At 36.7% G+C, this 23,437-nt stretch overlaps 2 protein-coding genes across 2 annotated transcripts; both read right to left on the bottom strand.

Moving 5' to 3' along the window:
* Positions 1-245: 245 nt before the first annotated feature.
* LOC127423714 (uncharacterized) lies at positions 246-4,196 on the bottom strand. Its single transcript, XM_051668233.1, has 6 exons — positions 3,946-4,196; positions 3,401-3,547; positions 2,305-2,367; positions 1,861-2,070; positions 1,395-1,529; positions 246-1,209 (listed from the first exon to the last, which is right to left on the bottom strand). Exons 1-6 carry the CDS (start codon positions 4,060-4,062, stop codon positions 997-999), a joined length of 885 nt encoding a protein of 294 aa, XP_051524193.1. The 5' UTR covers positions 4,063-4,196; the 3' UTR covers positions 246-996.
* A 3,468-nt stretch (positions 4,197-7,664) lies between these two features.
* LOC127423710 (solute carrier family 2, facilitated glucose transporter member 6-like) lies at positions 7,665-17,241 on the bottom strand. Its single transcript, XM_051668222.1, has 10 exons — positions 17,034-17,241; positions 16,769-16,922; positions 16,378-16,584; positions 14,840-14,939; positions 14,352-14,563; positions 13,819-13,965; positions 13,630-13,738; positions 13,172-13,348; positions 12,185-12,330; positions 7,665-11,791 (listed from the first exon to the last, which is right to left on the bottom strand). Exons 1-10 carry the CDS (start codon positions 17,093-17,095, stop codon positions 11,630-11,632), a joined length of 1,476 nt encoding a protein of 491 aa, XP_051524182.1. The 5' UTR covers positions 17,096-17,241; the 3' UTR covers positions 7,665-11,629.
* Positions 17,242-23,437: the final 6,196 nt, after the last annotated feature.

Here is a 23,437-nt window from a genome sequence, read left to right as displayed (position 1 = left end):
AATATAGATGTTGTGTAAACTGTCCACCTTAATGTTTACATTCATTTATACCTGTAGTATATGTCGTAGGCTACTTTCTGTGTACTGTACAGTGTTACTGTCTGGCTGCTTATGCACCCTAATTTTCCAAAATCAATCATAAAGCATCAGTTTAATAAAGACTTTCTCAGAGATGTACATGACTTAACAAAAGAAGAATATGAGCCCTGCACAATTCATATGTGTGGGTTATGACTTCACTGCTTTTGCAGTTTGTGCTTGTGAGAACATCCAAAGTATTTCATCTGAAATAATGGCAATTGGCAAAAACAAATGGTTGAGTGCACAGATTTGACACGTGGGGGTGAGACAGACAGGTCACAGACAGCTGGCAAAGCAGATGATGTTGTTACCTTTAACAGTTGTTAGCCTTTACTTTATACACTGCCAATAAAACGTTTGGAAAAACCTAGTTAAATAGTAAAGTTGTCAAAAATATTAAATGACAAATGGAAGTATAGGAATTATGTAGTCACCAAAAAATGGTTAATCTAATATTTTTTTAAGAATACCACTTTTTGCCAAGCTCTGCACACTCTAGACATTCTCTTAACCAACTTCTTGAGGTGCTACCTGGAATGCTTTTTCAACAGTATTGGAGGAGCTCCCACGTATGCTGGGAAATTGTGGGCACCACTAATATCAAGCATTTGAAGCCTTTAGATCAAAGGTTTTTTAAGATCATTAGAAACAAACTCAGTCAAGTTAAGTGTATCCCAACTTTTGACTAGTACTGTACATACTGCTGTTCACCAGCACTTAAAATGACAACTTTGTCACTATTCATGTTTACACATGATACATTTATTTACAAATCTGTGAAAAATATAAAGGATTATATTTACAAAGAAATTAATCAATTTCTTATTTACAATAACACAATATATTTACAGTATAAATAGTTTGTCAAGGTAACTGTTGTAAACATCACAAGGCATTAAATGCAAGCCAAAACAACTAGTGTACGTAATGTCCGTTCTTTCTCTGCAAAGCACGGCAATATATATCATTTACAGACTCTGTGCTGAATTCTTTGGAGCTCAGGTAGCCAAGGATGGAGTTACCAGCCCAGAGGCTGACCCCTATCAGGCACAAACAGAGTTGTGGGGTTTTCCATGCAGATGTGGTGAGCTGGGTGTGGATCATGAAGATGACAAGCGCCAAAGTCACCTGGATGAGTACAAAAAAGTCCTGCTTAATTAATATATGTTGAATCATGTAACATCATCTTGGCTTTCAGTTGGGAGTACTAGCTTACATCATCTAAATCCTAATATGGCATAACAGATTATCTACATCTTTTGAAAATGCTAAAATGTGAACAGGTTTGCAATATGTTCTGAAGAATGATTTACCATAGCGCGGCTGCCGAAGACAGATGCCTCATCTGTTCCCATTCTCTTCTGAATGATAAAAGACACAAAGCTGTCTCCAACCATCATGGCTCCAAAAGCACGGGTAAGATGAAGATTATCCTCAGATCCACTAATCTGTTTTGTACACAGATGAATATATTTAGGTATAAATTAAAGGTATAGCATTAGAGGCTATGCCTTCTTAATTCTGAACAGTTTATCTACTATTTATCATTTAAAATCTAACATTTTGAGACATATTTTGATTCAAAAGTGTGCTTGTGCTCTGTCTTTAAAATAAATGTCACTTGGTTTGCTATATTGTTACCACCAGCAACATTAATACATTTTAAATTATTATGGCATAAGGGTCCAAAAAGTGTACAAACGTTTTGGGGCCACTGTATTTGTGTCAAATAAAGTTCAAGGGTACGCAAGGGGGTTAAATAACAATTAAGTGTTATACCTGTGACCCAAGCAGCCATCCTGGAAAAACCAACCACATCAGGCCAAAAATGAAGTTGGCAAAAAAATCAATTTGAAGGAAAAACTTCTGGGGCTTAGTGAATAGCTCAGATTGTATCAAAGAGCCTTTAAACTGATTGTGATCCAAGAACAAAAGAGTCAAACTGCTTAGAAAAAAGAATGAGAATACCGCCATGTCCAACATGGGAAACTGGAGAGTAAGAGAGAAGAAAAAAGCATATGATTACTTCTGATTTATGAATTAAACCGGCATGTTGGATTTAGAATTTCTATTTTTTAATGTAACTGTGAATTAACAAACACAACTTGTTTTATGGCATTAATGTTGAGAGCATTACATCATATTTATTAATGCTTACTACATAAGTGACTTGCTATAATCAAGTGCACATATCATGTTACAATGTTTTAATGCATTACTTACATATTTGTGTTTACTTCCCTCAATGTGTCCCTCACTGCAAGCTCCTAACAATGCAAGGGAAGCCTGTACAGAGAGGATTCAGAATATTAAATGTTTTTGTGATGTTATAATATTACAACATGTAGTAGGATTGTATGTCTATATACAGTATAATGCCTACAGACAGACAGATAGACAGACAGACAGACAGACAGACAGACAGACAGACAGACAGATAGATAGATAGAGCCGACAGACAGATAAATAGATACATGATAGATAGATACATGATAGATAGACAGACAGATGGATAGAGAGCCGACAGACAGACAGACAGATAGATAGATAGTTGAAGCCGACAGACAGATAGACAGACAGACAGACAGACAGACAGACAGATAGATAGAGAGCCGACAGACAGATAGAGCAGACAGACAGACAGACAGACAGATAGAGCAGACAGACAGAGTGACAGACAGACAGACAGATAGACAGATAGAGCCGACAGACAGACAAATAGATACATGATAGATAGATTCATGATAGATGATAGACAGACAGACAGATACAGACAGACAGATAGATAGATAGATGACAGACAGACAGATAGATAGACAGATAGAGAGCCGACAGACAGACAGACAGATAGAGCCAACAGACAGATAGACAGATAGATAGATAGATAGATAAATAGATAAGACATAGAGCCGACAGACAGACAAATAGATACATGATAGATAGATGCATGATAGATGATAGATAGACAGACAGACAGATAGATAGACAGACAGATAGATAAACAGATAGATAGAGAGCCAACAGACAGACAGACAGATAGATAGATAGATAGATAGATAGAGAGCCAACAGACCGACAGACAGACAGACAGATAGATAGATAGATAGATAGAGAGCCGATAGATAGATAGAGAGCCGACAGACAGACAGACACAGACATACAAATAGATACATGATAGACAGATAGATACATGATAGATGATAGACAGACAGACAGCCGACAGACAGACAGATCCGACAGTGTGTGTGTGTGTGTGTGTGTGTGTGTGTGTGTGTGTGTGTGTGTGTGTGTGTGTGTGTGTTAACAGAGAAGCACTCACCACAAGTCTTGAGACAGAATGTGCAGAAAGAGAAAGTGGATGGATGTTGCTTTTGAAGAAAATGAACTTCACATTACTCGCAACCCACACACACACGAGTGAACGCGTTACTTGAAGCCTTGCGCCACCATCACTGACCCTCTCCCCCTGCAACCAGAACGACTCATTACTAACGTGTAATGGAGCTCTTATAAAATATGAACAAAGTAAAGATAGTTATTGTTACTACAACAAACGTGTGGTAAATAGATAGTAGCCACCACTGCAATTAGAAAAAAAGGAAATAAATAAGGGGGACGGTCATAGACGTCCGTCATGCGTATACGTAGAAAAACAATTGAAATACAGCGCAGACTGAAGTAAAAACATGTTCGGTGTGAACGACCTCTTATGCTCTTTGAAGGAGATCCCATTTTTATTATGGTTTACAGTTTAACAATGACTGCAGCAAGTATATCATTTTTACAGGTATAAACAGGTGTTGAACTGAAGTCTCACATAAAAACACGTTAGGTAATTCATTTCACACATCAATAAAGACTCACCTCTGATGAAAACGCCACACTGGAAAACATTCGATACACAATGGTGAGTAGTAGTCCTACCACAAGTTCAGCTGAAATCACTTGACTTGCAATTACTTTGACCCTGTTCGTTTTCATGGTTGGTTCACTGTCCGTGTTGCTAGTTGAATCAATGTTTTGAGTCGGCGAGGAACTGCATTTGTAGCCCGCCGGCTTCCAAAGTCCTCATACGTCAACTTTAGTCCTTACACAACCTAGTTATGAAACGCACTGGAGGGGTTTCTCTTGAGTAACCCGAAGCAGCTGGCAACTCAAATGTACCTCTAGCAGCTAGACACTTTCTAGTGACTATTATGTAATGATCCGGAAAAATTATAATAAACAAAAATCAAAACATATAGCCTACATGGTGGAATGCAGTCTTGAAAGATGAATAGTTATTTTCAGGAGGCTATGCTTATAAAATAAAGTAGCAGACACAATTTTCAACATTTGACTACAACAAAGGTTTAACAGTTTGACAAATTGATGGAATTGTGTTATGAAATTAAAATGCTTAAATCTTAAAATTATGATTATTTTGTACTTTGTAGTGTTTTTATATATAAATAAGTCCACCCTTTTTTTTTCTTTTTTTTTTTTTTTCTTTTGCAATCAGTAACTTTTGCCTTTGTGTCATCTTAAGATATAAACTGACACCTAGCAGCATGGATACATCATTTAAAATCAATAGTTTTCAGTTTCAGATGTCATTGTAGAAATGTAGTATTCACAGTCAGCCATGATTACTTAAATCAATGAGTAAAAGGGTGCTTTTCAAACGGAAGGCTGCAGCCTAGTTAGGCTGTGTACTTCCTATATCAGTCCTTCTGAGGCTGTAAAATAGACTCCTCCTCAGCATTCAGCGCTAGAATGAGACATTCTAGTAAGCGCGCATGGCAAACCATATGCTTAGAACCATGTGATATTTTACTTTATTTAGAAAACCCATATTCTTCAGAAAACGAGATATATGTCCTTAAGCTCTAAATTATTTGAGCAAAATTGCCTTTATAGCATCCGTTTGCCACATTTTGGAGGATTACATTTAGCTAAAATAATTAAGAGATTAAGAAAATAATTATTGTTTTCTGAAGAATATGAGTTTTCTATGGGAGCCTAGCTTACAGCCTCAGAAGGACGGGTCTAGGAAGTACACAGCCTAGCTAGGCTGCAGCCTTCCCTTTGAGAAGCACCCAAAGTGTCAAATAACAGGACGGTTACTGAGATTAAGTAAATTGTATTCGGCTGGTCATGTGATTCTAACATGGCAGCCCCAGTGTGCAGACCCTCTCCATGTAGAATAAGACAGCTTTTATAAGGTTACTGATATGACTGGAGTCTTCATTTTAATGTGAGTGGTCAAGATTTCCTGGATATTGCAAAATTACAATTCATGTCTTCGGAAGTTAAACTTTGAGGAAAAAAAAAAAACCTGAGTACACCTTTAATTATTGTAAAACGTGGACAATAGTAATAATAAAACCATCAACACAATAAAATAACTACATGGAAATTGTGTATTGTCCCACTGTAACGATGTGGGCTGCTGGCAGTGATGAAGACGATAACGAAGGAGTGAAGAGAACCCAAGTGTAGTTTATTTACAAAAGTGAAACCAAAACCCTAACTATAAACGTGAACTTGACTAGACTTAAATCTTGACATAAAATGGCTTGACTAGACTAGAACAAAACATCCACATACATTCAATACTTGACAATGGACAACAGCAAACATGAGGGCTTAAATACAAGACATGGGAGAACATAAACCATTGAACAAACAGAACTGATAACAAGCCAATTAAACAAACCAATGAAAACATGACACATGAACATGAAATCACATGACAAGGGAACAGGAACTAAAACTTTTCAAAATAAGACATGAAAACAAAATATACATGACATATCCTCCACTAACACAAACAAAACATGTAAAACATGACAAATTCAAAGTTCTGTAGGGAGCTGGGGGGGGGGTGTCTTGAGGCGTGGGGCGCGTAACCAGGGCAGTCAGTGGGGGGTGGAGCCATGAGGCTCGAGGGGCGGAGCCATGGAAGGCAGAGCCCAGAGAGTAGCCAGAGACTCTAAGGGCCAGGGTGGAGCCAATGGCAGGGAGGACCAAGGCGGTGCTGGAGGCTCGGAGGAGCAAGGCGGAGCTGGGGGAAATCGGAGGAGCAAGGTGGAGCCGTAGGGAAGGAGATCCCCGGTGGAGCTGACAGATCAGAGGGATGAGGTGCAGCCAGAGGATCGGAGAGCCAAAGTGGAGCCAGGTGACCGACAGACCAAGGAGGAGCCAGAGGGACGAGGGATCCTGGCAAAGCCGACAGGCAGAAGGACCGCAGTGGAGCCCAGGGAATGCCGAGCTGAGGCAATGTCGAGGGACCGACAGGCCAAGGCAAAGTCCAGGGCTCAGAGGGTCCAGGCGGGGTCGGAGGGCCGAAAGTTCCCCTTGCCTGCTCAGGAGAACTAAGGGTGGGTATAAAGGTGGGAATGGCATGGTGCAGGCTGAGGCGTTACGGTGACGTGGCATGGTGCAGGCTGAGGTGTTGCGGTGACGTGGCATGGTGCAGGCTGAGGCGTTGCGGTGACGTGGCATGGTGCAGGCTGAGGCGTTGCGGTGACGTGGCATGGAGCAAAAGATGGCGCTAGCTAAGCGACCATGACGAGGAACTCTGGCTTGGTGGCCATGTCGTGGAACGCTGGCTCGGCATCCGCCTCCCCCACAGTGAACTTGGAACCAATGATCTGTAGGGCGAGGTCGATATATTGAGACAGGCTGAGGGAACTGCGACCGCCAGTCATCAAAAAAAAAATGGACTCATTCAGTCCATATCTAAAACAGTCTTTGAGGGCAACCTCATTAAAGTCCAACTGGCAGGCTAGACCACAGAAGTCCTCAACATAGTCGATGATTCCCCTGATGTAGGCGCAGAAGTAAAACTGCTGGGTTCATAGTTCGGTCAAGTATTCTTTAACGTGTGCTGCTGGCAATGATGAAGATGATAACAAAGGAGTGAAGAGAACCCGAGTGCAGTTTATTTACAAAAGTTAAACCAAAACCCTAACTATAAACGTGAAACATGAACTTGACTAGACTAGACTTAAAACATGACTTGACTTGACTTGACTTGACTTGACTTGACTTGACTTGACTTGACTTGACTTGACTTGACTTGACTTGACTTGAACAAAACACATACATTCAATGCTTGACAATGGACAATGGCAAACATGAGGGCTTAAATACAAGACATGGGAGAACATAACCAATGAACAAACAGAACTGATAACAAGCTAATTAGACAATAAACCAATGAAAACATGACACATGAACATGGTGGGAAAACATGAAAGCACATGACATGGGAACAGGAACTAAACTTTTCAAAATAAAAGACATGAATCAACAAAATACACGACACCCACCCGGGATGCTTTTTAAACAGTACTGAATGAGTTTCCATGTATGCTGAATACTTTAACTTCTTTTCCTCCACAATCTGGTCCATTTAAATGTAAAATAAAATGTTAGTTTTGTAAAGAAATGTATACCTTGGAACAGTTTTATGTCTACAAAAGTGTTAAACATAAACCATATGATCAAAAGTAGAGTGTCCAAACTTATGACTGGTCATGTATTTAATTAAAAAAAAGAGAGAGAGAGAAAAAAGTAGAGAGAAATTTTTATTTTTAATGTACACAAACTTTGAAAAATCTATAAATCAAAATATGGCAGGTTTCAGTCTTCCATAAACCCGGTTTATGCTATACGTAATGTAAGATTTAACACCCTTATATATTACATTCAGTATACGTCAGCCTAATACTTGTGTATTAAATCTTTTTTTGGCAACCCTTCATTCAAGGCAGTCCAATAAAGCTGCTTAAAGCTGAGCATTCTTCACATCACATGAATTATTTTCCTTTTAAAGGCTTTTTTGAACATGCAAGGACATAAAGATCCTATGCTAATCTGGTCACATGCTGGGTTATTAAAGAGCACCTATTATAGTTTTTCAAATATTACCTTTCATGTAGTGTGATATATAGCTGTTTATGAATGTAAAAAAGTCTGCAAGTTTAAAAAATCAGAGTGCACGACAAATGGAGTTATTGACTCCCAAAAGAAAGAACTGATTGTGATCACCTGAAACGAGTCGTTAGTAATTCCAGACTTACTTCCTGTACTAACCTACATAATTTGGTAACAAAAAAACCTGCCTTTGGTCTTCATTGGCTGCTTGCAAAGAGCTTTGACCCACCCTCAGACACTACAGTAGTAGTTGCCCTGAAAGAGTTAGGTTCCTGTTGTCACCATGTCTAGAAGACGCTGTTTTTTGCACTGCCAGTGCAAAACCACTTTGCATATACTTCCAAAGGATGAGGATGTAAAGCATCGGTGGTTAGAGTTCATTTTTAAAATGATACCAAACCAGTTCAACTCCGACCTTCATTTGTGTTCCCATCATTTCACTGACGACTGCATCTCCAATCTAGCTGAAGTCAACGCGGGATTTGCAAAACGATTATTTATTAAACATGGGGCCGTACCCACTTTATTTGGACCATCTTGCGGCACTGGATCACAACCTGTAAATATGATTAATTATTTATGCATGTATTTTCTACCGAGTGTTCCAAATGCATAGTTTTGAGTTGTATACGTGTACAGCCAGTGCACGCTGTTAGCTGTTAGCCTCTGCTAACCGGCTAACCCACGTGGTAAGGTAAAACAGAAATTTTTTCAGACAGAGCTGAAACTCAGATATGGTAGTGGGCGTTTCCTTTCCGACACGCGCTGTAAGCGGACATCTGACCAATCAGAGCAGAGTAGGCTCTCTGAAAGGAGGAGTTTAGAATGAATCCTTTAGAACAGATCATTGAACGAGTCGTTTTTGACACTGGGAAAAAACAAGTAATGCTGCAATTTAAATTATGAGCAAATTAAAGTGTTTTTTGACCTTGGATGCATGTATATCTATTGTATGAGACATACAAAATTAGGAACGTTTAAAAACCATAATAGATGCTCTTTAAGATCAAATAAAAATGAATTCTAATTTTGGTTCTAGATATTTCCAAGTAACTGATGCAGGTAAGAAAAAAACTTTTTTATAAGTAGATTTAATAAACTGTAAAAAAATAAATTAAAAAATAAATTTAAAAAAATTATGATTTTCAGCAGGTAAATAACAATACATTCGTATTAAGCTGACTGCATGAATCTGCCATTCATTGGTGTGGCAAGGTCAGTTTCAATGATTATTTACAGGAAGCATTGTGGTATCATGAAAGCAAAAATAGGAATCATCAAAGCTGTTAATGAGAGGATGCAGTATATTGTTCTCAATAAAAAAGAAAGCTCCTTTGGAAATGAGTGTGTCCCTTGGAAAATATGCTTGTTGACTGACACAGAGCTGATCAAATGGGTTGTGCTAAAAGATCTGAGAATTCATTGGAATGATTGAAAGACAAACAAAAACTGTAAATAAATAGATAAACAACAGAAATACTGTACCGAAATTGTTTATAGCTTTGAGTACAGTGCTTTTTCGCCACACAACTAGGGCCAGGAGAATTGATTTGCATGGCTTTCATGTGATATTGCCATAAAACGCCACCATGAACTTAAGACAGAGACAATCCCCCTGGATCAACCTGGAATTAAGACTTGGCCTGCATCTTTAAAACTAAGCAGAAATCCAAATTGGTAATGACAAAGTTTTTATCTTAGAGTGAAATGGATCTTTAGCAGACAATCATTCCTTTTGTTTTTTATTTGTTTGTACTTTTTAGAATATAAGCAAGACAATTTCCAATCCATTGGGTGCTTAAAGGAATATTCCAGGTTGAATACAAGTTAAGCTCAATCGACAGCATTTGTGGCATAATGCTTATAACCACAAAAATATATTTCGACTTGTCCCTTGTTTTCTTTAAAAAAAGCAAAAATAGAGGTTATAGTGAGGCACTTACAATGGAAGTGAATGGGGGCCAATTTTTGGAGGGTTTAAATGCAGAAATGTGAAGCTTATAATTTTATAAAATCACTTACATTAATTCTTCTGTTAAAACTCGTGTATTATTTGAGCTGTAGAGTTAATTTAGGGTTTGTTGAGTACAGTTACATTGACATTACATCGTCATGGCAATGAAGTTGAACACAGAAAAGTTTAGTAATTGATTTTATCATACTAAAATCATGTTTACACGCATATTGTTTGTCTTGTGGTTATACTTTTGAAAAAGTGAGCATTTTAACGTAAAAAAAAATTGGCCCCCATTGTAAGTACCTCACTGTAACCTCAATTTTTGCCTTTTTTAAAGAAAAGGAGGAGCAAGTCAAAATTGATTTTTGTGATAACCCATATTATGCCACAAATGCTGCTGATTGGGCTTAACTTGTATTAAACCCAGAATATTGCTTTAATATTTTTCTTATTAATTATTAACAATACTGAAAAGATCAGTATTCCTATTCTTTGACAGACTGCTCTTTTCGCAGGTCGTGTTTTGTAATTGTCATGCACTGGAATGGAATGAAAGTCTAGCTGAACGTCAGTGGTCTCTACCCATGTGAATCATGGGAACTTCTCTAATATCATTGCACTTTTGTTCCTGGACTAGCACAAGTTGTGCAATAAAGGTTTAGTTTGGTTTGCACTGATGGGAACAATTCCAACAAGAGGAACAGTTAAAGAGAAGTGCTTTGTCCAATAACATGATCTTATAACATGAGAAAGTGGTAGAGACTGTATCTTTACATATAACTTAATTGATCCATTTCTGATTTACATAAGGACTTTGTGCACTCGTGATCCTACTGTATACAACCCTTCTAATGTTCAAATAAGTGGATGCCATATGATGCATTAACAGATTATTGCACATACTGTAAAAAAATTAAAAAAAATAATTTCTTGTGTGATATCTACATCCTATTTACACAAGCCTACAGTACATTAACAAGTCAGACAGAGGAACATAATAAAGAAATTACTTAGTTGAAATCACTGACTATCTCTCTTGTTCATCTCTTTCTGGGTGTATATATTTACCTTCGAGATCTTATTATATATATTAATAAATAATATACATACATATATATATATATATATATATATATATATATATATTAAACATCACCAGAGGCAAAAGCAGAGGGCCACTGGCATGCTGCAGGCGAGCATATCATGTGTCAACATTGCTAGACACTTGTGATTGAGCTGCTCCTGCCTAATGACTGCTAAGAATAATTATAGTTATTTTATTATTACTGTATTTTAACAATGCATTCTTAAAATTTAGTCCAGCAATGAGTGTTGCATGCCTTTTACCCATCATTATATCTTTTTGGGGGAAATGTTGAACAATTTAAAACAAAGAAATGATATGATGTAAAATGAATAAGACATATTTAAGATTCTGAACTATTACAAATTTACTAATAAAATGAGCAAATTTGTGCCATTGACCATGTTAACTCATTTTTACAAAAGCTGAGATTTCCTTGCTTCTATTAAAGCACACACAAGATGCTCTTTGGAACATTCTCAAATTATGCTATGATCGCATGGATCGTCATGTTTACACAAAACCTGAGGAGTCCATACCAGCTCTATTGCTTGAGTGGATGAATATACAGGTATATGACCATTTTAAGGATCATGAATGGTGAAGCTCCGTCCAGTCCTGAAATAGTTTTCAATCTCCTCCAGAGTTCGGCCTTTGGTTTCTGGCACACATTTAGCAGTAAAAATTATGTTCACTACCGAGATGACACAGAAGAACAGGAAAGGTACAAAGAGTCCATATGCATCCTGTAGGAAAAGATGTGTCTAGGTTGATCAAGTTGAAAGTGTAAACCAAAATCAAAGTTCTTTGATAATACAAGAAATAACAATTATATTAGGTTCAAATTATTTTTCTTTCAAATCCACGGAATAGTGCATTTGAAAATATTAGAAATTATGAGATTCAAGAAAATCAAAGGCTTTGCAACATAATCATGTAGAACATGATTAAATGATTAAGAGAAACTTAAAAATCTTTTGGTGATCTTGTACAAGCATGTTGTTGTTCGTACTGAAGTTGTATGACGCAATATACTGTATAAATACATCAGGTCAACTGGATATATCAGATAAAAGAAAAAGCATTACTAATTTCGGTCCTATGTTTTAAAGAAAGAAAGAAGAAGAGATTTAGCTCACCACCACATGCATGAAGAGTTGTGTCAGAACAAAGGCTGTGATCCAGCTAACACCAACGCACAAACCAGATGCGACTCCACGCGCACCCAAAGGCAAAATCTCAGACATTAGCAGCCATGTGATTGGACCCCAACCCATAGCATAACCTGTATTGGAGAATCTAATTAATAGGAAATAGTACTAATTCCAAAATTCTAGTAATTGTAATTCTGAAGGTAATAATTTCTTATTCTAAAAGTAAATTCTAATTCTAAAATGATAATAACTTACAATTCTAAGATTGAATTCAAAATTATCGTCCTATAGTGCCTTAAAGGGATAGTTCACCCAAAAATGAAAATTCTCCCATCATTTACTCACCCTCATGCCATCCAGATGTGCATGACTTTCTGTCTTCTGCAGAACACAAATTATGATTTTTAGAAGAATATCTCAGCTCTGCAGGTCCATACAATGCAAGTGAATGGGTGCCAAAATTGTGACGCTCCAAAAACAAGCACATAAAGACATCATAAAAGTAATCCATATGACTCCAGTGTTTTAATCCATATTTTCAGAAGTGATATGATAGGTGTGGGTGAGAAACAGATTAATATTTAAGTCATTTTTATCATAAATACTCCTCTCTGCCCAGTAGGGGACGGTATGCATGAAGAATGTGAATCACCACAAGACAAAACACAAGAAGAGGAATGTGAAAGTTATCTGTTTCTCACACACACCTATCATATCGCTTCTGAAGACATTGATTTAACTACTGGAGTCTAATGGATTACTATAATGCTGACTTATGTGATTTTTGGAGCTTCAAGATTTTGGCACCCATTCACTTGCATTGTATGGACCAAAAGAGCTAAGAATTTATTCTTAAAATCTGGGATGGCATATGGGTGAGTAAATCATGAGAGACTTTTCATTTTTGGGTAAACTATTCCTTTAAGTTGTACACTGCACATAAACAAACTACCTGAAACCAAGCAAACTGACCAAATATAATGACCATAGTGCTGATGAGTGGGATTAGAGTAACTGGATCGAAGGCAGGGCCCATTGAGGCTTCATAGGTGCCACTCATGCCCTGTGTTAAGGTTAGATTGCCTTGGTAGCATGATGTTTTGTGGGTGTACATGGTCATTGTGAGCATGGCCAGATACATCAAAAACCCTGAAAGAAAACAATAGTGATTATTTTTTCAGTGATTTGCTTCCAATGAATTACCAGTGTTTCTTGGTAAGAACTGAGAAATAGTAGACTATTTTAAATGTTCAAAACTTCCAAATAAGTGAGAAGGGTGGATGCTGTATTATATAAAAAAAATGCTGTATGGCTTAATAAGCTAATTATTGTATATTCAAACTCCAGAACGGGTAATTCATAAACTAAGTAAGTCATTTTCATATTTAAGTCCATTTTAAAAAGTATAACACTTGTAGTTCTACACTAACCTGATGTGAAGAGGAGAGCTTTTCGACCTGCTTTGTCCATCAAACTGGCTGCAATAGCAACAGAAATCAGTCTTACAACTCCCACTAATGCAGCATCATATTTTGGTTCCTGGATGCCAAGAAAAAACATGGTTAAACATGCTTTCTGTTATTTCAAGGTGATAAATAAATATACTATATGTAACATACCAATGATATAGCTGTCATGTGGAAGATGGGTTCCAGATATACTAGAATTGGGGTTATACCAGTCATCTGCTGCAGGAATCTCATGAAGACTGAGATTAGGATTGGTTTATAGTATAAAGGCGTTCTAAGATCACTCAATTGTGCGTGCTGTTGGATAGAACATGCAAGTCATTTAATAGCCTGAAATAATTCATTTCATATAGCGGTCAAAAAATGAGCAAATTCTAACCCAGGACACATGTTGCTTTAGTCGAGCAGACTAGTTTTGTTTTTATGGCTTTAAAGGGGTCTTTTTTTTTTTTTGCACCAAAACAGTCATAATTTAGTTTTCACAACATTTTTCCACCCTCTTTCTGACCCTTAGAATTAAATGGTCAGTTTTTTGCTAATGTGCTTTTAATAAAAAGTCTATCTTTAACATTGTCAGTTTATGATTCAATGAGTGTTGCATTCTATTTTCATGAGCTTTAAATTAAATTTAAAGCAATACCATCTGGACAACATGATGCAATCCAACGTAATATGCCATTTACCTGAGAATTAATGCTTCGCTCAATCTTATTGAACTCAGTCAAGTAATCAGAATTGGTGCCCCTGAGCCATTCAAGCGATTTAACTGCTTTTGTTTTGTTTCCTTTCATGATGAGATAACGTGGGGATGTTGGCATGAAGCATAGCAAAATCATCATGATCACGACAGAAATTTCCCCAGCCACAGCCAGCCACCTCCACGGCAGAACCAAGCCTGCAGAAAGAAAGCAAAATAACATAATTTATTCAGATTATACAGGACAATTATTGTACGTTGTATGTTAAGAATGCTTGTTAATTCTTGGATGGTTTGGAGAGAAACTATATTGGATCAGCATGAGTTAATCAACCTAACTACATTAAGCTACACCAACATGTTTTCATCGTTTTTAGGGTTAGATCAAGTAGAAATAGATCTTTAAAGTAACATTGCATGTCCCCATTTTTCACAGTCCATAACAGTCCCTGGAAATACAAGAAGCTGTCTCACCAAGAGCGTAGAGAGCTAGACTTCCAAAGACAGCCGTAATCTGAGGACATGAACCCAGCGCACCCCTCACAGATGGGTGTGAAATCTCTGACACATATATCTGTGTGTAAAAAATTTCAACAAGAGCTAATGTTAAAGGCGTCACGTCATACTCATTTTGTTAATTATTGTTTCGCTGATATCAACTTATTTTGTTAGCAAAGTTTTTAAAATATACCAAACCAGTCATATTTTAGTTTTTCTTGACCACTTACATGTTTTCTCTGAGCCTTACATTTAAATGCTCCGTTTTTTACTGCTGCGCCTTAAACAAACGTCCCCTTTACATGTGACATGAGCAAGAGTACTAAGTGCTCTGCTCCAGCACTCACACCGAGCTTGTGGGTTTCCGGTCATGTCAAATATACTTTTGAACTCCCCCATCCTTCAATAACAGCCTCTTTGCAAAGCCTGCATTACATTGTGACAGGTTAAAAGAACAATCCAATCACTCTTTCTATGAGAAGCAAAGAGGTCTTCCTCAATAGACGATTTGCAAGTCTTACTGGAGACAAAATTTTGCTTGTTTAAAGGAAAAGTTTACTCAAAAATGAAAATTCTCTCATTTACTCTCCTCATGCCATCCCACATTTCTATTACTTTTTTCTTCTGCTGAACACAAATGAAGTTTTTTGAATAATATCTCAGCTCTGTAGGTCCATACAATGCAAGTGAATGGTGACCAGAACTCTGAAGCATTAAAAAGCACATGAAGGCTGCATACAAGCAATCCATATGACTCCAGTAGTTTAACCCATGTCTTCTATAGGGATCCAGTTGATTTTGGAGGAGAACAGACCAAAATTTTCACAAATCCTTTTTCACAATAAATCTGGATATCAGCAGTCACCTTGGCGATCATGATTTTTAAGCTTGATTACACTTCCTATAGCACCATCTAGCACTCTGCGAATGCGTCAAGCACTAGGAAGTGTAATCAAACTTGAAACCATGATCGTGCTTAGAGATGGCAATGGCAAGATGTACAGTGAAAAAGGAGTTACATTTTGGTCTGTTCTCACCCAAAACCAATTGGATCACTTCAGAAGACATGAATTAAACCACTGGAGTTATATGGATTACTTTAATGCTGCCTTCAAGTACTTTTTGGAGCTTCAAAGTTTTGGTCACCATTCACTTCCACTGTATAAACCTACAGAGCTGAGATAATCTTCAAAAAAATCTTAATTTGTGTTCTGCAGAAGAAAGTAAATCATACACATGGGTGAGTGAATGATGAGAGAATTTCCATTTCTGGGTGAACTATTCCTTTAAATCTGGTCAGGACCCCAGTTTCATGCTAACTGTCACCGTTCTTTCCTGTTTCTATGAGAACGCAACACAAAGCGTTAAGGTCAGACTGAAAAGAAACAAGGTTGTTTCTAACCTCTTGTTCCAAATTTTTTCATTCATCTCAAAAGATCAAGACAAATTTTATCCCTCATGATATGACCCCTTAATCGAAAACCAGTTTAATAAATAAACCAGATAAGACTTACAGGAATGGAAGCAGCAGTCATACCACCAGCTAAGCCAGTCAGAAATCTGCCCCATAATAACATCCAAAAGTTTTGTGCGGCCCCCATCACAAGGAGACCTGCAACAGATGGCACTCCTGACAGCATGATGCTTAGTTTTCTCCCAACTCTGTCATTCAACAGCATGGCACCAAGACCCCCCAGAGCTGCTCCAAGGGTGAAAATTGACTAGAGAAACACAACAGAGAAACTAGTTACAGTTAAAATTATGTGATAATGCAGTTTATACCTGAAAAACATCACAGGACACACAAACTTCTTTATCTCTAAATCTCATGTCCTCATTTTTCTTTCACTTTCTGTGATGAAGTGACGCAAAAAGCTTTGAAATAGCCCACATTAATAAGCTTACACCAAACCATGATATCTGATGGATGTCCATTTGCAGCCGAGGGTCATTACCCTTTTTAAGCTGTGGGATCACAGGGGAGGGAAACACCAAGGCAAACCCAAAATTAAAATTGCCCAGTACTGCAGAAAACACTGCAAAGAAGAGCCTTCCACTTCTGGGAAAGAAAAAAATTTGTGTTTAAAAACAATCAATCATATAAATGAAAAATGAAAATAAAATCCTGACCGTATCAATTAAATAAAAAAATAAAGTAGAATTAATTCACCTGATTTTGGCTGGTGTGTTATTATGAATGAATGCGGTGGTTTCATGCGGACCGTCTGCCATCTCTTCTTCTCACCCTGCAGACTGAAGCGCTTTAACGTTCAAATGAGAATAAGCAGATATGTCATAGAGAAATTAAAACCCCAGTATGAACCCATTATTTGCTAATTGCAATACTGGGATTTCCTGAGGTAGAGAGCGCACAAACAATTAAGAAAGCAAATGCAAAAAATGCCCAGAACACAACACTAGATGCCGTGTTGAGCAATACAATTTCCTGTCTGCAACTATGCTATCCAGAAAGTGTTTCACTTTTCAAGACGCACCCTTGACATAATTTGACTGGACATCACTGTCTTTTAATGTTTCATAATTGGAAGATGTCACATGGTTTTGTTGATCATTTCTAACTTGACATCATTTTCATAACTTTTAACAACTTGCCAAGTTTGTTTCATTCATGTTTCTCTGATTATCCCTTTAGAACCAGTAAATTAAATTAATGTAACAGTACATACAGTAGGTTCATCATTTCTAATGCAGTTGTTGATCACTGGTTAGATCAAGATTAAAGTTTTTTTTATTTATTTATTTACTTATTAAAGCAAGTAGTGTTATGTCATGTCCCTAGATGTTGCAGAGTTCATGATTTATCATAATTATCCTTTAGTAGATAAATGTTGCTTTCATAGACATTATGAGATAGCCTTTTATAAGAGACAAATAGAACAAATATCATTATGAAAACAAAATGTATTAAAAAAACAAAAATGTCCCTCTTATATAAAGGACAACATATCCATATATATATATATATATATATATATATATATATATATATATATATATATATATATGGATTTTTTTAAGGTGCTTTTGAAGAAAAAAGTATTTGAAAATTAGACAAAAGACAAAGGTACAAGACTGTACATGAGGGCACAAACTACAATCCAAATAAGCATCGGGATGACATAATTGAATATAAAACAAAAGAAATTTATAAAACTATTGATTTTAGGTTGTTGATTGTAAGTATAGAAAGAATATAGTTTACATTTATTGCGAAATATTCCGACATATACATATAGAAGTAATCTGAGTGTGAAAGGAGACCAACTCGTTTGCGTCAAACAAGTCGTGGTAGTGGGCGGTCGCTTCCGGGCTTGTTTGGCGGGCTTTCTTGTCTGCAGTTCTCTGATTGGTGGATCTTTCTCTGCTGGACCGATGGGTAGAGTAGTTATTCACCAGGTACTCCGCTATCAAACATGATTTTTAAGCAATGCAGCTGAAATAATGTGGACTGAGGTCTTCAAAAGAAGCATCGATGAACAACCTTGGAGCTCAAGGTATCTGTCTTTAATGGTTTGTAAGTAATCAGAAAAAAATCAATTAATCTATGGAAAAAAATGTATGGGATTTTTACTTCCGGAACCCGACTGTTGTGCTCTAAATACTTTTGTTAATCCAGAAACATTTTAGCAGAGATGGCCTGGTATTAAAATGAAATTGAAACTCCCAAAAGATTTGGAAAAGGAAGTCCGGCCTCACAGGTAAAAGAGCCAATTACCTTTTAGATACAGACATCGCCTGTCAGTCAACTCGAGAACACACATGCATAGTAGCTGAACCAGCCAGAAAAAATAGCATTTTTTTTATGTGAACTGAGCTAAAGAAGCACAATTTATTATACCATTGTTGTCAGATTTTACAGCTTTTTAGATCATAATCTTGACCAACCATTTTGTGAACTTTGGTCTTTCCCCATTCAAGTATATAGGAGCTATACTTTTATGCTGCTTGAATACATTGAAAATGGCTGCCCAGTCTGCCCTGCAGCTATTCAAAGATGCCGCCTAGTAAACTGACTTGCCTTGAAAGGGACTTTGCAAGCCTAGCCAGAGATTCTTTTTATAAAGCGATAACAACCTCCATGGCTCTTCAATAGGAGAGAGCGTAACAGTCAACTAGCGTGTTACAACAGTAACAAGCGTATATCATATAAATGAGTGGGGAGAGATGTATAAGTGACACCTACTTGTCGCAAAATTGTCAGTGACTTCTCTTATAAAACATCAATTTATTATAGTAAACTCCACACATACTGTAGTTCATTCCAAAAGCATTGTTTAGTGTAAAACATGTTGAGGATTAGCTGAAAGGCAGTCAGTTCATTAAGTGGTGAGCTGTTTCCTCCCAAAAGCTGTTTATTCAGCACACTGAGGCATCTGCTCCATAGACATCCATTCAAAAAGAACAGCCTCTCGTCTCCTTGCCAGTGTACCACCATAGAATGTATATGGGAGCGCCACATTACTCTTAGAAGGGTTCTCTCCTAGCGTAAACTACACTAATCACTACTACACGAGATTAATCAAGTAGTATTCGGCTGGTCATGTGATTCAAACATGGTAGCCCCCATGGGGGGGACCCTTGTTTCCATGGAGAATAGAACAGCTTTTATAAAGTTACTGATATGATTGAATCTTCATTTCATGTGATTGATTATGATTTCATTAAAAAAAAAAAAAAAATCAAGTTTAGTATTCATTTCTTTATAAGTACAGCTTTTTTAATGAGGAAAAAAACACTGGATGCACCTTCAAGATACTAGGTGTGTTCGACTTCATGCAGCGCTGTGCAAACCAATCGGCGCTGGACTTGGAGCAGTGCATGTCGGTTAGAAATTGTATTATTTTTTTATTTTTTAAATGCTTTATTTGAACATTCAGTTTACAGTGTGGCACAACAAAATTAGAACACAACAATAAGTATTAAGAATAACAGCAATATAAAGAATAGTTAAAGAAAACACTTCACCAATACTATAGCTCAAAACTGAAACAAAACTAGACAGTAACTAAAATAATAAACGAGAAAGAAAAAAAGAGGGCATTACTCAAATTTAAAAGAAAATTACACATTAAAGTAAAAAGTTTGTAGGCTGTGCAAATTGTACATATTCTGAGTGCTTTTTTGTTAAGAAAAGATGAAATTGTAATCAAATAATGTTTTATCTCTTGTAAGAATACCAAAAAAAAAACAAAAAAAAAAAAGTTTACAATTTGAAAACTTACATTTATGAATATAAAATATACATAGGAAAAGAATTGTATTTATTATAAAGCAGGCATTTGTATCCACTTCATCATATCCAAAAATAACAGTTTTGAGATTCATTGAAAAACTTTGCAAGATATTGCTTGAGATAAACAAAGTTCCAAAGTTGCAGAGTATAACTTCTGTTTTTGACAGGGTAAATATTATGAATTAATTTAAAAGATATTTCTTTTACTTTGTTTGTGAGGAAAAATCTTTTTTGCATGGACCATATATTTTTCCAATATAAATGATCAAAGAGTCCATTCCAATATGAGATTGCATGAGGGCCAGAGACAATGTTCTCAAGGAATAGAGCTCTTACTCACCAATATAAGTGTTTACAGGTTCAGGAGAGGATAATGAACCTAAAGAGAGTATTATTTTTGAAAAGCATGTGTAAGCCAGATGGAATAGCATCCATAACTGTGGCAAACTCTTTAGGAGTTCGGTTAGAAATTTTGTCCGACTTGTACGGGCGCCCACTGCTGCGTCACCGGCAGTATGCCAACAAAATACAGCGAGAGCGATTCGAGAGCAGCCAGCTGACGCAGCTGCCGCAGTTGCTCCCGAGGAGCTGCAACAGCTCAGAATGACGACACTGCTCATTCACGATTGGGCAGACTCACAACGTGACAACGGTTACACTTGTTTCATGGGCTGCTTTCGCTATTGCATACTTTGCAATTGCATACTTCACATACTACTCTTACTACTTCTACTATGTCAGTCTATGGGAGAAATAAAAGTAGTGTGGTAGTATGCCATTTCTACTGTGTTTATTCTGACGTCTCCAAAACTCCGTGTTTGTATAACAGTACATCATGTTTATATCATGTACTAGTAATATCATGTATTCATTAAAAATAAAAAAAATAAAAAAATGATTAAACATGTTTAACTCCTTTATTGGTATTAAAACAATACAGGCTTTTATTGGACTTTCTTCTTGTACACACAACAGGTATTGTATTAAGCAGCACATAAACCTTTCAATGATTTCTGGTTATTTTATGTAAAATCTGAATTCCACGTCTGCAATAAAGAAAGCAAACATCGCGTGATCTTCCGTGACTGGTGTAGGTTCAACAGATGACTAGACGCGCAAAGTACGGAAGCCCGTTTTGTCCATGGTTTATCACTTTTTTCTGTCTTGTTTTCTCATGTTCACGACTTAATTTTCTCCTTTGTTCTCGTGATTTCCACTTAAAGTTCCCTCAAGAAAACACCTTTTGGAGCCTGGAGCAACTCATCGTCACAGGGACAGCAGCTTCCTCTGTTTATCGCAACAGTAGGCTTCTCTAGGTCAAAGAAATGTATTTTATTTAACTTAATCTAGTGACTCGCAAGTCTGCTGACCTGCATCTCTCAGTCATAATCTGGTATACATGGAGTAATGATTGGAAAATGAAGCTTTCTGAAGCAATAGGGCTTTCATTACAGACGTATTTAAATTAGGTTCGTAATCAAAGCTTCTGTACAAGGTTACATTTACTACCATCTGGTGGTCAAAAATGAAGCACAGCAAGCAATAAAATTTATCATCAACGCTATTGTGTTGTTTTCATCTTTTTCTAACTAAAGTGTTTAAATATGTAATAACCAAGTGAAGGCTCAATGGCTTCATATACAGTATGAGTTAAGAAGCAACTGTGTTCTGTTAAAAAATAAAAACAATATCTGAGAGCAAATTAATAGTAGTGATTTTCAGACGAATGAAGCCGTCACAGATCACGTTTTTTCCCAAAATGACTGAAGCTCCGATACAGTGCTTCAGTAGAACAAAGCTATTTCAGCTATCATCAGGCCGTGATTAATGAGATACCTGACACAACTCGAGAAAACAACTCTTGTTATGTTGAGATCGTGAGAAAATTAAGTCGTGATCACGAGAAAACAAGACAGAAAAAAAGTGATAAACCGTGGACAAAACGGGCTTCCGTAGCAAAGTTTCTGGTAGGGATGATGGGCGGATCGATCCTAAAATATCGATACTTCCGATACTGATGTTGTATCAAAAATATCGTTCCTCACACAAAAATATAAATTCTAACATTCTTTTTAAACTAGTGATATTATTATTTGGTTACCCTGAACATGAACAATAATCATAAGCTTCAAAGTGAAATAAAAAGGATTAGGCCATATTAGCAAATATTTGTTCAAGATAGGAACTATTTCTTCTTCCGCTCATTTTAACATGCATGCTGAAAGACAGAAGACTCGTTCAAACAAGAGGGATCAGTGTCTTGTAGAGGTAATGATAGAAAATCAGAGAGACAGCTTCTGGAGTAAATTCACGCTAAAATAACAACATATCTAAAGGTGACATTTCTTATAATGGTCACCAAATGGAGTTTGTGGGTAATTGTTGCTAATAAATAATTACATTAAATAGTTAACCATGGTTTTACTAAAGTAATATTGTAGTAACCATGTTTTGTTTTGTTTTTTTGGGGCTGAAACCATGGTTTTACTACAGTAATATTGTAGTAGTAACCATGGTAAATTGTGTGGTAATTATGGTTTAACTAAATACCATGGTTAAACTGTAGTTATTGTAGTGAATTTTTCTACATTGGTTAATTGGTTAATTTTTGTAAGGGTAAACTAAACAAAAGTCTAATAATTTTCTGTTTTGGCTCACAAATGTAAATAACAATAATAATAATAATAATAATAATAATTACAAATTATGACTAAAAATGTAATTTGAAATTACACATCCCAAAAAATTGCAAATATAAATAAATAAAAAAAACTATTTAATAGAAGTATCAGTATTAGTATGGGTATCGACGATATTGGACTTGAAATTGTTGGTATCAGTTCGAAAAGAAAGGTAGTAAGGCCCATCCCTAGTTTCTGGCTTGACGACACTCTTTTCAACTCCTCCCCCTGACCGATCGGTAAGGTAAGGCACGATTGAACTCGAACACACCTACTGTCTTTACGTTGCATTTACACGATTTTGACCAGAAGATATCCTCAGCGTGCGGTGTGACATGCAAGAAGGGTTTCGAATGAATTATTTTAGATTTTGAGTCAAAGATTCAGTAAACCTCCTTCCTCCCATTACTAAGAAAATATTTCTTGCTATGATAATTATATAAAGTGTACATAACTAAGGAGATTGTGCTACATTTGCCCTGTGACGTTCCTCCGCTTACTATGGTTGCTATGGTTACCTAAACTAACCGCTCGCAAGCAGCTCATACTAGCCAATCCTGACGCAGGAGGCGGGACTTGTGTGAGTAAAAAAAATATCGCAAGTTGAACGTCCGTCGCGCACGCGCCGTGTTTCTTTTA

Source organism: Myxocyprinus asiaticus, chromosome 33, assembly GCF_019703515.2.
Source record: "Myxocyprinus asiaticus isolate MX2 ecotype Aquarium Trade chromosome 33, UBuf_Myxa_2, whole genome shotgun sequence".
NCBI classification, from domain to species: domain Eukaryota; kingdom Metazoa; phylum Chordata; class Actinopteri; order Cypriniformes; family Catostomidae; genus Myxocyprinus; species Myxocyprinus asiaticus.
Note: the sequence above shows the minus strand (reverse complement) of the source record. Positions and strands in the feature narration are given on the sequence as shown.